The sequence below is a fragment of the Octopus bimaculoides genome, chromosome 2 (genome assembly GCF_001194135.2).
Source record: "Octopus bimaculoides isolate UCB-OBI-ISO-001 chromosome 2, ASM119413v2, whole genome shotgun sequence".
NCBI lineage: Eukaryota > Metazoa > Mollusca > Cephalopoda > Octopoda > Octopodidae > Octopus > Octopus bimaculoides.
Window position 1 is genome coordinate 86,232,501 of NC_068982.1, and position 18,912 is coordinate 86,251,412.

The 18,912-nt window shown below is 36.1% G+C and overlaps 1 protein-coding gene across 1 annotated transcript in view; it reads right to left on the reverse strand.

Annotated features, from left to right (window-relative positions):
• LOC106874321 (uncharacterized) overlaps window positions 1-18,912 on the reverse strand; it is a 466,970-nt gene that overhangs the window by 361,606 nt on the left and 86,452 nt on the right. Inside the window, exons 8-9 of the mRNA XM_052965857.1 lie at window positions 5,390-5,711; window positions 358-495 (exon numbers count right to left, since the gene is read on the reverse strand). Coding sequence (XP_052821817.1) covers window positions 358-495; window positions 5,390-5,711 — 460 coding nt within the window. The remainder of the gene's footprint in view (window positions 1-357; window positions 496-5,389; window positions 5,712-18,912) is intronic.

Genomic DNA, 18,912 nt, shown 5'->3' on the forward strand with positions numbered 1-18,912 from the left:
TTTTAAAATGTTATTTCCTATAACAATATAACTAAAAAGTATTTTAAACCATTTAATATGCAAAATTCATTTTAAGAATATTGATATAAGAGATAAACAATGTAAAAAATATCACCCATCTTCATATTAAAAGATAAATTTCAATAAAATAAAAATATATAAGAGATAAGGAAAAATAGTTAAAGACACTTTAGAAAGAAAAATCCAATTTTCTGTTTGTCCCCCCCACCCGTACATACAGGTTTGATTTTCCACCTCAGGTAATATTTTGTAATACAGTACTTAAAAATTTCAAAATGTTTACTTGCAAGCAACAACAAAATAAAATAGAACATGGAAGCAAACAAGATAACCTACCTCTCTCAACTTAGAAAGTTGTGATGTGTTATCTGATGTACCAAGGCTATGATTAGAAATATCATCAGGTTTAGAATTTTTAGTTACATCTGTGTTCTCAGTACCTGATATTTTATTAACAGCAGTTTCTTCAGTAGCCTGGAAAGTATAAATGTTTAAACTGTAAGAGAAATTTCATGAGACAATCAGATAATATACTATATGATATACAGATCTGATTATCTCTTAAGATCCAATGAGGGTTGTTTGCAACAATGAAAACAATGCATTCAATCTATATGTATTTTGAGTTTCATAGCTCAATACACAAAACATCTGCATCAACTGTGATACAGGAAAATATGTTTAAAGTGTATATTCAGACAGAAGTACTACTTTTAAGAATAGAGACATGGCAGATGTATAAGTAGCACAGGGAACAAATTACAATAGAATGTAAGTAGATGGAATATGATTCATTTGACGCATTTGTTATGAACATGTGAAGATGTATGAATTACTTCTTAATCATGCTAAATTACTTAATTTGGATATATAAATCTATATGTAATCATGTTATCACAATAATATAATAAATGACAGAAAAGGTCAAAATTTGTTTAATGAATTTCTAATATAGCTATACAAAGCTTAGAGAAGGAAGAAATAAATTTAGTTATAGCTAACCTTTTCTAAAAATAGTTTACGAACAAAGAGCAAGTAGTTCCAATAACAAACTGAAACTAGATCACAACATTGTTTAATATAAGAACTTCATGCGTACATGCATGTGCATGCACACGCGATTATGTGTAATGTTATAGGAAATGTTATAGGAAATAACAGTTACAATTTCTGGCCATGAATTTTCATTTGTTCAATGAACTGAAGTACCAAGTTCATTGAATTAGCATATAAGTAGCTGAGACTTCCACAGACACATGCTCCCTTTGTGTAATTCTCAGGTGGGATCAATATGGCATGGCATGACCTTAAATAGAACAAAATAATTAACAAAAATTTAATGAAAGCAAGCAACACTTAAAGCATATCTAGTTGCACTCAGAGTTATGTTAGCACCAAGCCTCAATTTGCTTTCAGGCTCACCCTTTTTTTTAAACTTGAACTACAAATACAATTCATCCAAGTGACTTCTAAGGAGTCTCTATCTATCTAATCTCACTCATATAGTCTGGGTCAACCAACAGTAAGATCATATTTATTATTGTGTGATCGCAAACCAAAGTTCATAACTACTCGGCCATACTGCACCTGCAGAGAGTGGACAAAATAATTGAAATACCACTTTGTATTTAACTGTTTTTTTTTATTGGCTATAATGTTTCAGTCTGTATATATGTGTTCATATGCATTATGTATGTCTTGTACTTCATAATATAGCCCTCTTTTTTTACTTCTTTTATTTTTTCTGCAGATATTTATATTTAAATAAGTTATAATGTATGACCGTTCTGATTTCCAGAGAGGACAAATTATTGGAGTATAGATGGTTGGAGCTTCAGTAACTAAAACTACTCAGTTATATAATATTTTGAGAGGGTTAGTCTCTAAAATCATGTTAGCATTCTAAAACCAAAGTAAAACCAGATTTGGCAAGCATATTTCTGGACAGAGGGCAAAGTTTACAGGGAGGGGCCACAGAATGATGAAACATACCGTCTAAAAACCATCAAACTACAACACTAAAAGTGACAGCAGAGCCTAACCATCACCTTGTCAACCCTGTGTCAACTAAAACTGCTTGTCATGAGCTTCATAAGGCTGGAATACCATGAGCTGGTTACAACTGTTAAATCTCTCTTATCCCCCACAAACATTGATAGGTGGAAAAAATTAGACTATCAGAAGTGGTCAATGGCTGAATGGAACAATGCCACCTTCTCTCAAGAATCATAATGCACCCTTTATCTCACTTCAGGGTGAGTTTATGTCTGGAGACAGCCCAATGAAGCCTTTAACCCTGACTGTGTGGCCCCTTCATCAAAGTATGAATGTGGTTCTGTGATGATTTGGGCAGCCATATTGTGGAATTCTATTGGCTCTTTAGTTGTTCTACATTGCAGAGTTAACACCAAGGATTATTTGAGTATCTGGGCTGATTATGTCTATTTTATGGTTACAAACATTGTATCCTTCCAGGATGATAATGCACTGATACAAAATTTATTGTTATTCAAAATTGGTATGAAGGGCATAAAAGGTAGACCACTTGGATTGGCCTCCATAATCACTGGAACTCAATATCACCAAACATTTCAAGTGCATTCTGGAGCAGCAGGTGAGGAGTTGCTTAACTCTGCCATCATCGCTGAAAGAGGTAAAGCAGGTTTTCTCCTAACAATCATTCAGAAATTGTATAAGTCAATTCCTCAATGTATTTAAGCTGTGTTTATTGAGAAAGGTGGACTAACCCTGTATTAAATGATAAAACCCCTATTTAACAAGATGTTTCTATTATTTTGTCTAACCCCTGTAGATATATATGATCTTTCTTATGTATTTTACTTTTCTTAACTTAATATCTCTCCACGCAGAGTACTCTGGAATTATTTCCTATGCCCTGATAAGACAAGATTTTAAGTTATATATGTGCTCTCCTCATTTCCCTTGTATGTTCCAGTTGCTTTATATTCTACAACTTGAGGCCAACAATTATTTATAATATAACTTTATAGGAAGATGTGTCTTTCTACACCAGTTGAATATGTGAATAATCACAAAAATATCTGGATGTCCTGAAAGCTTATAAAGTAAATATATTCTAATCCAATATATGATCAAAAAACATTGTCACAGAGATAAAAATACTTGAAGTTACTGGACACAGAACTGTTAACAATAGAAACTATTCCTTGATTTTGCAAGAGCAATTTCTTCAGTAGAACTCTTTATTACAAAACACCATGAAGGGTGGGGTGAAAACTATACTTTCTGCACACATGCCTAAATATGTTATCCCTTGGTTTAATTTTTATATCTCCAGCTGTCAATTCCCTACAGAATTCATGTCTATTATATTTTATTTTATCCATCTACTTTTCTTCCTCTCCTATCCTTTTCCTGCCTTTTGTTTACATTAATGATGGACAAGTCTTTAAACTTAGATCCAGCATCTTAATTGATAACATACAAACGTATTTATTATTTACATTTATTCTTTATTGCCAATACCATTTTAAATTTATCAATTATCGGTCTTCCGAATATTGTGCATATAAAAGATGATTTTGTATGTATACAGCAGCATCGAAGCATTGGTGTAACCATGACGTTCTGTTGATCTGAAGAGTAAGCCTTCTACATCTGCATTGATTTGTAAACATACAATAGTATTATGCGATGTGTAGTGTGCATACTGGTGCAGACACATAAAATCATTTATTATACACTGAAATTATTATTACATGATAAAGGCTGTGAGATGGTTATCATCTTGCAGATATGAAGTGTTTAAATAAATATATTCCCTCCTCATACCTCTTGACTTTTAATGATCTATATACTCCTCATGAAATAATTTCATAGATTGGATCTATTCGATTTCAGCTGCGTTGGACTTTACATTGTATCCTTCTGTATTGGATTACTATGTGGTGTGGTAGCCAGGTCCACTAGAGGAGCTTTCTGTGATTGCCACGGGGTTCTATGAATCCATATATTGCCCTACAAATTTATATATATATATATATATATATATATATATATATATATATATATGACATGCATTTTTATGAATTAAAGTCAGCCAGAACAGGTTTTAAACTGCAAGTGAAACTGGAACAAACATGACTAGTAAAATAACAGTTATAAACATAATTTTATTTGATGAGTTTAAAAATCTGGTCATCTCTCATGTCTCATGAAAATCTGAGATAATTCAGCACTCACTTATCCAGATCTAGCCTAATTCAGTTAGCCTAATTAGTATCTAAAATAGTCAACTATTACACAGAGATTATTCTATATTTATGACTTAAAATAACCCCAGAATACTGATAGTAATTAGCAACAATGTAAACAGCTATGGATTTTTAGGTATATACAAGGTGGTAAGGCTAAATTTAATGATTATTTATTCCTTCTTTTTGGGGGAACAGTTGGTGAACTGTCAATGGTGGTGGAGAGCATAAATATCAAAACTGCAGTTGAGAAAAAGTTACCTGACATGGAGCACTGGAAACTATCTGAATATTAAAAAAGAGTTACCTGTATCTGATGATTTGCACTGGGCATCAAAAGGTTAACATCATGACTGTTGTTCAATGTTCTGTGAACACTGTAAAGGCTGTAGGACATGACATGGACAGCTGCAACAAAGCCTATGAAGCTGTGGCCAACAGGAAGTGGGTGTCTACAGTGAGGGTGATGTCATACTTTCCATATCTTCGATATTGAGCCTTGTGTTCAATTCAGATGGCTATGTGAAGCTGCTAGAGATTGGTCAAACCCCTGATTGGAGAGGATTGCTGCTGGAAGGCCATGTGTGGCAGCAAGATTCAGCTCCTTATCATACCTTAAGAGTCAGAAGTGGTTGTTGGAGAATTTTTGTAACTTCACTAACTGCAATTTCTAGCATCTTAATTCTCCCATTTATAATCCCATGGACTACTATGTGTGGGGTGCAGTTTTGAAAGAAACTAACCACTCTGCTTGGAACACCAAGGCTGAGCTGGGGGGCTAAGATCAAAGAGGGGTTCAGAGATCTTCCCAAAAACACAGTGAGGAATGTATGTGCCAGAGTCTAAAGCCTTCTTGAAGCCATAATGAAAGCTGAGTGTGGCTACTTTGAGTAAACTGTTATCTCCCAGCCAAGTTGATATTTAAAAAATGTTTTTAAATGCTTTTATTTTTGGATGGAATATTGTTTTTCTTTTCTACAAACTGTTGAATTTAGCTCAGACACCCTATAAGTTCCTTATTAATTGCAATAACCTAACAAATACCTTTCCTTTTTCTAATCAAGAAGAGCTCCTACTGAGCTATGGATAAAGGCTCCACTTTTTTTTTATCAACAGAATGATATTATACTAACCTTAGATGCTGAATTTATCTCCTGTTGCTTCTGTGTACAAATTACTGTATCTTTGTTATTGGCAACTTTTAAAGAATTTGAGTCAGCATTTTCGTCTTGAAGTATAGTTTCTTTAGAAAATTCCAAAGAATGAACACCTAACTTGCGCATGTTTCTTGACTGAAGATGTTTCTTAGGTGACATTTCTAATTCACCTTCAGGAGCTTTACTGGTTTTAAATGAAGTTTCACTGGCATTAACAATTTGGACTCCTTCAGTATTTGATCCATTTCTTAAAAGACTACTATCACGAATACAGGACTTTTTGGGAACATCAGAACCACTGAAGAAAGAAAAATTACTATATATAGCATTTACAGGAAGTTCTATATTTTATTCTGATATGTAAATGTGCTAAAATTCACAAGAACACACATTCTTAAATGAAAGAATATTTTTATAAAATTTGAAGTATTTTGTAATATAAGAGATATTTTCGTCTCTTCATTTTACTAAGATCCTATTATTTCTGGTTAGATTGTCTAAACACAATCATTTTTGCAGCATTTCAATTTGTTTGTAGTTCCAAAATTATTTTTTGCTCTGTACAAAAGAGATCAGGTAAAACATTTTAAAGAAAGTAACTAAAACAAAGATGAGTGACTACAATACCCTGCTTCCGCTAACACGCGCAAGATAATGAACAACTATTTGAAAAAGCATTAATACTAAATGAAATATGTTCTAAGTACCAATTGCATTTAATTATACATTTAGTACCCGGTAACCAGAAATTAAATTTTATTTTATTTTTCATGATACCAATAAAACCTAAATAAAAACATATGAAAACTTCATTAAAAAATCAATTAGTGTATATATGTATGGTACATGAAGTTACACTATAAAATTAGTGATATGTATATGCATAGTTCATGCACAAAAAAATATAAGTAAAAAAGCGAATAAAATATGTTATCATTATTATTAAAAATAAAATTTTGATTGCAATGTATATATTGCAAAATATATATTTTTTGAGACTTTTTCTTTTACTGGTTTCAATCATCCACATCAGCAACAATTATATTGCTATGCAAATTTGGACAGATCAGCTTAATTCTACCTTGTGTAGTTATATTAACCCTTTCGTTACTGTATTTATTTTGAGATGCTCTGTGTTTCTTTCAATTACTTTAAATATAAGAAAGAATTTAGTAAAATAACTTAGTTATCATTCAGCTAGTGTTAGGAACATAAATTGTGACTAAAGTTTAGTGGAAGATTTTAATTCAAAACTTATGAAAACAAGAAATTTGTACCTAGAGCCAGAGCTGGTTTCAGCCGGGTTGGTAATGAAAAGGTTAAAAAGTGTTATAAGCTCTTTTTCTCTCTATGGTCAGAAAAATGAATAACCACTCTGCAGTTTAACCATAGAATCCTTTTTTATAGTGAAACTAAACATGAGTGTTTACAAAAAAGTTCTTCAATACATTCAGTTTAGTTCCTTCTCTCTCATTCTCTTTCTCCAACCATTTATCTGCCCTCATTCACGATACTTTTCTTTTATTTTGTGGTGATTTCCACTGCCTCCAGCATAGCTACCTCTGAATTGGCTGCTATTTCTGCTGATTCTCTCTTCCCTCCCTTCCTGTTACTCACTTACATAAACCCCTCTATCTATGTGGGGAGCTTAATTCTCACACTGCTTACTTGTTATTATCCATGAATATCAACATGTCCAGCTCAATGAATCGTTCTCTTCTTTTCTGTTAATCGTACATCATTCATCTATTTTGTGTTTCTACCTTATAAAATACTAACCTGCCAGTAATCTAATTTAGCTAACTCTTATAATTGTAATTTTTTGGATCCTCCAGCCTGATTAAGCAAACACAACAGTCTGATGATAAATTGCAATAAAGGCAATGTAGATATTCACCACCTCTGCCTGACTTTTTAGGGACAGTTTCCTCTCTGCTCATTTCTGTGTAAGACTGGCTGCTCTGCTCATCATGTCATCCCAGTCTTTGTCCACATGGAAGTCAGGACTGAACCAGATCCCATGTAGTTTAAATAATCTGTCAGTCCAGTGTCCAGCAACACCATTGACCTGCCTCTCCAGGTGCTCAATTATAAGCTCACCGACTTGTCAGCATTGATTTTGGTCCCTACATTCTACTTATATTCCTCTAGAATTGAGCCAAATGTCTTCACTTTAGAATCATCTGACACCATGACATCAACCACATACACTGATACAGCCATCCCATATCACAGTTCAATAGGAATGCTCCTCAACTGCTTCAACTTCTGATAGACTGAGCATGCGATGTTAAATGTTTCCAAAAGGTGGCTGTTTACTTTGACCACCAAGCAGGTGCACTGTGCATTACAGCAATCTAGCCTTTGAAAACCATTCTGAAACTAGTCACTTTCAGGACAGCTTTCAATTAGTGATGGCTAATCCTATCAAATGGTTTGGACTGATCCAAATTGATCAGGGCCCCACAGAAGCCAACTTTAATCCCAGCCCTGCCTATGATGTATTACATAAGGTGGAAGTTGTCGTGGATAGAGCTGTTTGGGACTGTGCATGTTGGTACATCCATGACCAGACCACCAACAAGTGCCAACCTTTACACTAACACCTTAGCCAAAATCTTAAACTTTGTGTTTAGTAAAGTTATGGGCCAAAAATTCCCTAAAATGTCCCCATTATTGGCACCCTTCCTCAACAGTGTTACAACATCCCAGCTAACAGCATTAGGAATTTCCCTGATCTGCTGCCAGATGTCTGCCAAGAGGCCACGAAACAAATCTGGCATGAATACATAAAACTCATAGAGTAGACCATTTAAACTGGCAATTTGTAATTTGTCCACTCACTCATTGCCTCCCATATTTTAGTGGCAATTATTGGCTTTTCACACAACCTTGCTGAGAGCCACTATAGGCCATCCAAGTACAAATTACAGTCTGCTACTGTCGTCAACCCATTGCCCTCTCCAAACAGCTACACAAAGTGCTACTTGGAAAGTGACTCTCATTTGCTCATAACCAAGTAGCACGCACCTGTCCTGATCCATCAAACACCTGATAGTGGTCTCATTGCCATGTCATGTCTCTATGATTTGTACCCATTGGATGGCTTTAGTTCCTTCATGCTTGAGTGCACAAGCCTTAGCTCTAACAAGGCAGCCTTCATGTTTTGCCTCAAAGAAATAGTCAAGGGCTATTCTTACTGCTAGCATATCCGTTGTGATGCCTTTACTAATTGCCTCTTCTAGGTTGCTAACTAATTCTCTCTTTTTAATCTATTTCTTTCTATAGCTAGCTCTTTGCCTAGTGCTATTAATTCTACTCTAATCACCCTCTTCAGGGTGATCCTCCACCAGTTGTTGACAATTTCCCCTGTCAGCTGCAACTTAACCAGCTCATTAATCTAGTCCCTGTAGTCTTTGTGTACTGGTAAGGATGCATTCAACATCCAGTAACAGGGTCCCTGTGTATGGGTCCTACCTAATTTGAAGTGCAGATCTACACTTTCCCTATCTACTGAACAAACAAATATTCTATCTCGATATGATCTGGATGACCTGTTGTGATTGCTCTATGTGTACACTGGCACATCAGGAAAATTCAGTCGGTACCTGTCAGGCAGTGCAAGACATTCCCAAGAAGAAATCTGGCCTTTCAGCCCCTGTTGAGGTATAAAAGGCTACCAGTCTAAGGCAACACGGGTCCAAGAAGACTGCCCATACTTAGAGATCTAAAAATTTCTGCAACAGCACTGCTACACTGCTACCTGCTGCTAGTAGACCACAAGATGAGAATATTTTGTAGTGTTTAAAAACAGATGCTAGAGTAGGTTTTTTTGAAATTCTCATTTCACTAATGGTAGTCACATCTAAATCAAGCAGCCTGAGATCATTTGAGCAAGTGAACTTACTTCCAAGCTGATCCTACACCACACACATTCACATACCCCACTATCAGCACAATCATGCTAGTTGGAGAAAGGAAAAGAGGAGGTCATTCATATTGATTTTTGAGAAGCCTGGATGTTCTGGACCTCTCTACTGGTGAATATTTTCTAAAAGGCCTTTCTGAAAGCCTTTTGTCTATTGTCTTTTTAAAAATTCCAACAGTAGCTGAGAAATTTTCATGAATTGTTTTATAAACGTCTGAGGACATTTTTATTAATAATCTGTCCTTCAAGATTTTGAGGATGAAATTCTCAACTTCCTTTCCTTCAATCTCAATGTTATGGTTATTTTGATTTACAAAATTCACTGATTCATTGTTGCTTTCGTTCACAATAGTGAAATTGATGGATACATTTTGCATACAGTTGGAAGTATTTTGATGTTTTTTGCAGTTTCATTATTGGTTGTTACTGTGTTTTCTTGTTGATGTTTTTGTTGAGTGGTTGTGAATTGGGCTGCAATTTTGGTTTCTGTGTTTGTTTTTGCTGTGTTCTTGGAGTAGGACTATGTACCCTCCTCCTTTTTCGCCTGCCTCCTTTTGTTACAGTGATTTATATTTCAGCCTGCTCTTCTTTCTTAATGTTATTGCTGTTGTTATTGGTTTGGGGAGCAGGGTGTTAGGAGAAGTTTGCTTTTCTGTGGGAGCCAAGAGTAAACCCCTTCATTGTCTTGTTTTGGTTATGGGTGTTGGAGTCTTTAGTACTTCCTCCTGATTTTGTGTTTGCAGTGTTGGCAGCAATGAGTGGCTTGTTTTCTGTATCTGAGAGCAGAAAGCCTTTAAGTGAGTCACAGATCCACATATGCAGCATTTTGGCTTTCTACCCTCCACTATCTCTGACACTCTTGAATGTTTTGCTGAATTTTTGATTTGCTGAACTGTCAAATATTTTGAATCTGCTAGCAGACAAAAATATATTACCATCTGTATTTGTTTTTGCTGGCATGACAGTGACATTTACTGTAGTCAACACTACATCAGTATTCTCTTCATTTTCAGACAAAGAATGCATTCCGTCACCAAATACTATAATTAGTTCTTTCTCCACTATGTTTCAAAATATTTAGAAAATACCAAAATATTTGCTTTTTCCAGATAGTTCAAGCAAGCTCAAAAATATTGATGTGCACCTCCTACAAAACAGTGAGAGAGTCTCTAAACAAATACTGCCAGCACAATTCAGGCAATGTTAAAAACAAGGCTGTACAAATTTAAAATGAATGAATGGGGACTTAACAGGCTGAAAAGATTGAAAATAATCTTACAACTTACAGAGTGTCCGAGTTACCATGTCTTTCCAGTATGGTGGCCATAATAATAATATTGATAATGGTTTTAAATTTTGGCATAAGGCCGGCAATTTTAACAGAGAGGATAAGTTGATTACATCAACCCCAGTGTTCAACGGGTACTTATTTTATCAACTCCAAAAGGATGAAAGGTAAAGCCAACCTCAGCAGAATTTGAACACAGAATGTAAAGATGGGCAAAATATCACTAAGCATTTTGCCTGGCTTGCTGACAATTCAGCCAGCTCACTACCTTAATAATAATAATAACAACAATATAATAATCCTTTCTACTATAGGCACAAGGCCTAAAATTTGGGGGAGGAGGCTAGTCAATTTCATTGACTCCAATGAGTAACTAGTACTTATTTAATCGATACTGAAAAGATGAGAGACAAAGTTGGCCTCGTGGAATTTGAACTCAGGGCGTAAAGACAGACAAAATACTGCTAAGCATTTTGCCTAGCATGCTAATGCTTCTGCCAGCATGCCGCGTTAATAATAATAAAAGATGTGATTGCAATAGATATCTTATTGGTTGAACAATATTTTGACAGCTTGCCTGTCTTTGTTGAGTTCAAAATGGAAAGTGATGCACAAAAATTCAAAATTATAGACATTCAAATTCAAAATTTGAATGAGGCAACCGACATTACCACGTTAATGGAATGACATCATCAGTCTTCAATTCTCAAGTTTACAACTAGCAAAAAGAATAAGAAAGAAAAAAAGAGAAAAGAAAAGAAATAAAAGAAAAAGGAATTATACTCTCCATGCATCCTCCCCCACTACTAATTTGGTTCCCTATGTAGCACTGCTCTCTCACTCAATAACAACAACAACAACAACAACAATAACAATAATAATAATAATAATAACAATGATAGACGATAAGAAGAGCGCAATGCAATTGTAATAGATTTTTTTCATTAGTTTGAACGATATTTTGGCAGTTCAAAATGTAAATTGAAGAAACACAGAAATTCAAAAATATAAATGATGAAATCCTGTGTTCCCATTTTTGACTAAATGACATCATCAGTCTTCAATTTTGCAACTGGCAAAAGCAAGAAAAAAGAAAAGAAAAATATGACAAGTAATTTTTACTTTTAGGACAAATGTTAGGTGACAAACTTATTGATACTGGAAACTCTCCAGAGAAGTTTTTATTTGATCAATCAAAAATGCAAACACAAAATTTTGCCTCAAAAACAATAAATTTGTTCCTTTCCTGAAAATAAAAGTTTTTCAAATGCCAATAAAAACTAAAAACGTCACTTAGTTTTTATCACCCACCCAGAAATGGATTACTCTTAGAAAAATGACTATTTTTATCACCCAATTGGTTTCATGTTTTAAGTGAAGAATTTAAATAAAACCCAAAAGTTAGTCAGAAATCAAATGAAAGTAAGACTATGAAAGACACTTGCCCAAGAAAATCATCACACTAGAGAATAAGTTCTTCAATGTCTTTCTTTTCTGAATCACTACATTCAAGCATACTATTATCCATCCATACACACTTCTCTCTCACAATATCTTGATTCTCTCTGACACACAGACTCACAATCCAGAACACCTCAAGTCTCTGATCTTCATGCTGCATATAATTTGTAGATACCTGGAAAAGCAGCCTTAAATAAATATAGTGAGGAAAAGAAACTTGACAGCTTCTTAGAAGTAATATTTTCTAAAATGTAATGTTTAGCAATGCATTGTTTGTTGTAACATGAGCTGTCCAAATACTTAATGCTCATGAGTTCACAAATAGGAGATAATCTTGAAACTTCTAAGGATGCTTCAGATTCAGGAAACAAAGCTTCTATAGCTGCAAATATTCTTGCGTTGCATTCTTTTAAAGCAACTTCTAAGTTCTCCGATACAGGTATCAAAAACACTAGTGTATATTCATTAAAAAGTACATATTTGCTATCAGAATCGTCATGACCCAGCACTGACATTACTACTGACGATTGTGTAATATACTCTGGAATTCTAGGTGTAAGTTGAGAACTAGAACAATTGCCTTCTAAATTATATTTCTTAGCCTGAGAGAAAATACTCCAAAATTTCCCCTTGTCTATTCGCATTTTTTCAAAATATTGCAGTATTTATAAGACATATTCCCTCAGTCAAATCACAGTCATGGCATTGTAACAATTTATTTGATGCATCAAGAATGTTCAGAATATCTTCATGAAAATAAATTTGAGGCTAGTAATCTGTTTCAAAATATCTTTTGCCACAGTTCTGATGTTTTTGTCAGAATTGTCATGTTCTGCATCTCAAAGAACTTGCACAATGTGTTCATGATTGGTAAATATAGCAACCACAGTTGCTAGATGCCCTGACCACTGTTGTTCAAATGTGTACCTTTGTATACAATAAACAACTTTGGTCAACGCAGGAAGTTATAAAGAGTTTTACAAGCTCCAAAACACAGTCTGATGTCACTAATTGCTTCAATTGCATGAACTACAACCAAACATAACTGATGATTGAAGCAGTGCATATATGGAATTTCCTCTCCAATTTTCTGTTGCATTATTTTCTGGTCAATTAAGATAAAATATTTTCCAGCTTTAGTCCAGTATCTTCAATACTTTGCATAATAGCATGAGACAAACTTTCACCCTTAGAGTCTTTGCTCATAGTTAAAGCATGGAAACTTCCTGATATGATCCCTACTTTTACAAACCTCACAATTATTGAAACATTTTCAGTATTAGTAGGATGATGAGTTCAATTACATTTAATTATAAATAAAAGGATAACTGAATAATGAATTTCATCATTCATTTGATTAAAACATCAGCTTTCATAAGTTGTGTAAATCCACCTTGCATCATAACAGATGTGTATGATGCATTTTTAGGTATCAATGAAAATATCTAATTTAATTTGGAATCTTTTGTAAGAGTGTATTAAAAAAGCCGTAAAAAAAGTCTAGAAATTTCATTTTTATTATCATTATACCAAAAACTCCAACAGAGCTCTGCTTCACTTTTGCACCAGAAGACCTACATACCTCTGTCCCCCCCCCTCTCCCAAGCCATCATCCTCCTTCTTCATCTTCCCCTCCCATCCAAACCATCATCATCCTTCATCTCCCCCTCACTCTCTTTCTTTCTCTCTCTATATATATGTATATAATAGACTAACCCAACCAAATAGCAGCCCATTACTTAATTTAACACTGGCATAATTATAACTATATTTGCAGCTGCAGTAACGCTTATATTACAATGCTTACCTTACTCTCACCCACAATAGAGGCAACAATTTTAACATGTTTGAAGGATGATAGGTTAAATGCAAGAACAACTGTTATGACATGTCTGTTATCAAACGATCACAGAAACCCTTCTTTTCAACTGCTGAATAACATCTCTCCTCCCTATGTTCCTTCACACAACCTTTTCCTTGTTTTCAGAGTTGGCACTGTAAATGTGGGTACATTAAAATGTAGGTCTAATGAGATTGTGGAGATATTTGAATACGAAGATCCACCCTGGTGAAGAATGTACCCCCCAGCATAGACCGGTCATTAGTGACTTTAAACTCCAGGCCAGAAGGATGCCAAGGAGTAGACCAATCTGGAAAAGATGGATTTGGAAGCTTAAGGAAACTTCATATGATCAGAGATTTAGGGACATCCTAATTGAGAAATTTGATGAGAGGGAGGAAGAGCTACAAACTTGTGATACAGAGGGTAACTGGGATTTTCTGCAAGACAGCTTGCTGAGTGCCACAGATCAAATCTATGGCAGGTGCAAAATCCCTTCCAGACCTAGGGTAACATGATGGTGAAACAATAACTGTAGACAAGGCCATTAGAACAAAGAAACAGGCCTGGAATAGTTGGGGGAGCAGGGAACTGTATCAGATTGTCAGAAGGGAAGCTAGGAGACAGGCATATTTAGCCAAAGGAGAAGCAGAAAAGAAATTTGCCTATGTTCAGCATCGTGAGGACCAAAGAACTGAAGTATTTTGGATTGCAATATAGTGTATGAGAGAAAATTGTGATGTTACAGGAGAGAAATGAGTTCGCAAGGATGATGGTGCACTTACTTTTAATGAGTCTGCAAAGAAAGAGGCTTGGAGATGCCATTATGAAAGACTGTTGAACGTGGAGAATGAATGGGAAGAGGAGAGTCTGTCAAATGTTGACCTAATTGAGGGATCAACTACCCGAATCAACAGTAACCTCGTAGATAAAGCAATTTAGGATATGAAGATAGGGAAATCCCCCAGTCCATCAGGAGTCACCGCTGAGATGCATAAAAAATTTGGCAGTGTGGGTTATGGTTTAGTCACCTGTATCATAAATCAGGTGGTTTATGAAGGAGTCATACCCAATGACTGGTGTTGCAGCACCATAGTCAACTGCTACAAAGGTAAAGGCAATGCCTTAGACAGAAATAATTAGAGGTATCAAATTGTTGGATCAGGTGATGAAAGTTACGGAGAGAGTCATAGCCCAACTAATTAGGGAGAAAGATAGTCTAGATGTGATGCAGTTTGGTTTTGTGCCAGGTAGAAATACCACCGATGTTATATTTCTGGTAAGGCAACTGCGGGAGAAATACCTAGCCAAAGATAAACCACTGTATTTGGCTTTTGTTGACTTTGAGAAAGCTTTTGACAGAGTCCCTCAATCCCCTATATGATGGTCAATGCAGAAACAAGGGATAGACGAGTGGTTGGTGAGAGCCATACAAGCCTTGTACAGGGACGCTACCAGTAAGGTGAGGGTGGGCAATGAGTACAGCAAAGAATTCAGAGTTCAAGTAGGGGTTTACCAAGGATCGGTGCTCAGCCCCGTCTTGTTCATCAGAGGAATTCAAGATGAGCAGTCCCTGAGAATTCCTCTATGCTGACGACTTTCCTCTTATAACTGAATCACTACCTGAACTAGAGAAGAAGTTTCAAGTATGGAAGCAAGGTCTAGAATCAAAGGGCCTTAGAGTTAACCTAGCAAAAACCAAAGTCATAATAAGTAGGAAGGCTGATAAATCACAAATCCCTTCAGGTAGATGGCCCTGCTAAATCTGTAGGAAAGGTGTAGGTAGAAACTCCATAAGATGCACCCAGTGAAAGCTTTGGACACATAAAAGGTGCAGCAATATCAGATGAAGGTTAACAAAGAAACTAACTTTGTTGAAGGTGCACAGGTACAATAAATGCTGAAAATGCACAGAAAATAGACTCCATCAACTGCCAGGGGGGGGGGGACTAGAGGTAGTATATAGCTTCCGTTATCTAGGTGACCAAGTTAGTAGTATAGGTGGATGCTTCGAGAGTGTAGCTGTGAGAATAAGATTGGGCAAAGTTCAGAGAGCTCCTACCCCTGCTGGCAACAAAGGACCTCTCCCTCAGAGTGAAAGACCGATTGTTTGATGCCTGTATGTGAACAGTCATGCTGCATGGCAGTGAAACATGGGCTATGAGAGCCGAGGACATGCATAGGCTTGAAAGAAATGAAGGTTGTATGCTTCACTGGATGTGCAATATTAGTGTGCATGTTCAACAAAGTGTAAGCATCTTGAGAGAAAAGTTAGGCATAAAAGGAATCAGATGTAGTGTGCAAGAGAGACAACTGCACTGGTATGGTCATGTGATGCATATGGATGAGGACAGCTGTGTAAAGAAGTGCTGCTCTCCAATTGTGGAGGGGGGAAACCTGTGGTAGAGGTAGACACAGGAAACATGGGACAAGGTGGTTAAGCATGATCTTCAAACTTTGAACCTCGCAGAGGCAATGACTGGTGACTGAGACCTTTGGTGATGTGCTGTATTTGAGAGGACCCATCAAGCAAAGTGTACCTGTGCCAGTGGAACATAAAGAGCATATTTTGAATGTTGGGCCTCACAGAGTCAAAGTGGCTGAGTTCCTTTCAAGCATTGGGCCTAACGGAGGTAAAGTGGCAGAGTTCTTCTCGAGCACTGGGCCTGATGGAGGCAAAGTGGCTGAGTTCCGTTGGAGTGTTAAGCCTCACGGAGGCAAAGTGGCTGAGTTCCCTTCGAGTGTTGGGCCTCACGGAGGCAATAACCAAGATCTTTGGCATTATATCATGCTTGAGAAGAAGACCCATCAAGCTGAGCAAAATTGCAGTTGCGGCAGATACTGGTGTCACGCAAATTAGCACCCTGGTGTCACACAAATGGCACCCGTGCCAGTGGCACATAAAAGCACCCATTACACTCTTGGAGTGGTTGGTGTTAGGAAGGGTATCCAGCCATAGAAAACCATGCCAAATCAGATTGGAGTCTGGTGCAGCCTTTCAACGTGCCAGCCCAGTCAAACTATCCAACCCATGACAGCATGGACAACGGACATTAAATGATGATGATATTGTCAAGACAGGTGATATTTTCGTTGTAATCATCCCAAAGTGCAAGTTCATTAACACATACAAATTGAATCACTCTTACAAGATTGTACAAGGTGGTATCAAAAAGTTCTTGATTATATGTATGCTGTAGTCTGTGATCTTGTCATGGACAGGAAGTTGGAACAAATAGCCAACGTGAAATTTTGTGCTTAACTTGGGAAATCTGCTACAGAAACATCAAGCATGCTTCAGCAAGCTTATGGCGACAAGGCAATGGGTCATATGCAATGTTTCAAGTGGCACAGGCACTTCAAAAGTGGAAGAATGTCCCTGGAAGATGATGAGCCATTTGGAAGACCTGTCACGAGCATCAACCCCAGAAATGTGGGGAAAATTCATCAACTTGTGCATGAGGATTATCAGAGCACAATCAATGGCATTGCTGATATTGTTGATCTGTCATATGGGTCCATATTGCCAATCCTAATTTCTGAATTAAATATGTAGCATGTCCCGGCCAAGTTTGTCCCCTGCCTGCTGACCACTGAGCAGAAAGAACATCAAGTCAAAATCTGTCAAGATCTCTGTCAGTGTCCCACTGATGACCCATCCATCACCAGTGATGGGTGTTGGGTCTGCAAGTGTGACTCTGAGATAAAGCAGCAGTTGTCACAATGGAAGAGCCCTTCATCTCCACAACCAAAGAAGGTATGGCAGAGCTGCAGCTCAATCAAGAGTGTACTCATCATTTTTTCGATAGCCACAGTATTGTGTATTGTGAATTCATACCCAACAACATGGTATCGCTTCTGCTTCCAACCTATTTATCAGATTTAGCACTTACAGTTTCTTTCTCTTCCCCAAGATGAAAATGCAACTCAAAGGTCACCATTTTAACACCGTTGTTAAGTACCAAAGTGAATCGCAGAAGGTCCTCGACTCACTTACTGAAAACAACTTACAGGCTGGATTCCCAAAGTGACAGGAATACTGGGACCAGCGTATTGCTGCACAAGGTGACTATTTCAAAGGAGATGATGTTAAAACTTAGGTAAATAGGCTATTTTTATTTATTAAACATAACTAGTCTGGGAACTTTTTGATACCACCTCATGAATAATACTTATTTTTTCTTTTCAACTGATTTTCATTCACCAGTGTAGATACATTCTGATTAGTTGTTCTATGTTTCTGCCTTTCACTCCAATTTTCATTGCATTTTTGTGTGTGACAGAATTACCATGCTTGCCAAAAGTTTTGCTTTTTGACGAAGCAGTATGCTTGTTAGTATATCCTTCAGCTTCAAAACTATTGTCAACATTCAGGGATGTACAAAAATAATGACAACAATAGCAGAAAGCAGCCTTAAATTGATCTGAGAATTCTAACCAAGGTCTGGTATTGAACCATGAAGCAAAGAAGTTTGTTTTTTTTAACTGTATTGTTTAAGATAATTATTTTGGTTGAAATGGTATCATATCTAATCCAGATAAATCATTTGGGAAGCACATCAAGTTCTTTAGGTAGCATAACATCAGCTGCTAAAGAAGTTAAAGGATGGTGTAATGTTCTAGATTCAATTAATTATGGTTGATTTGAAATGGAAGAAATCTTAGTTTCATCATTTTCAGAGGTTTTCAAAGTTTTGGAATTTTTGACCGAAAACATACAAGATTGATCTTTCTCATTTCATTGCTGTTTAATTTGAATAAAATACAATTTTTTTAGTTCAAGCAAAATAAAATAAAATTTCTTTGAAGAAAATCAAACTATTAATTGTTATTATTTTGAAAAATAGAGTATTTGGGGAATTTTCTTATAGAAATGTTTGTTCCAACTCTATACTTTTAAGCTGTTGCATAATTTTCATTGAAGAGATAATGTTATAATTGAAGTTGTGAGGTCAAAATACAATTATGGAAAATCTGAAGGA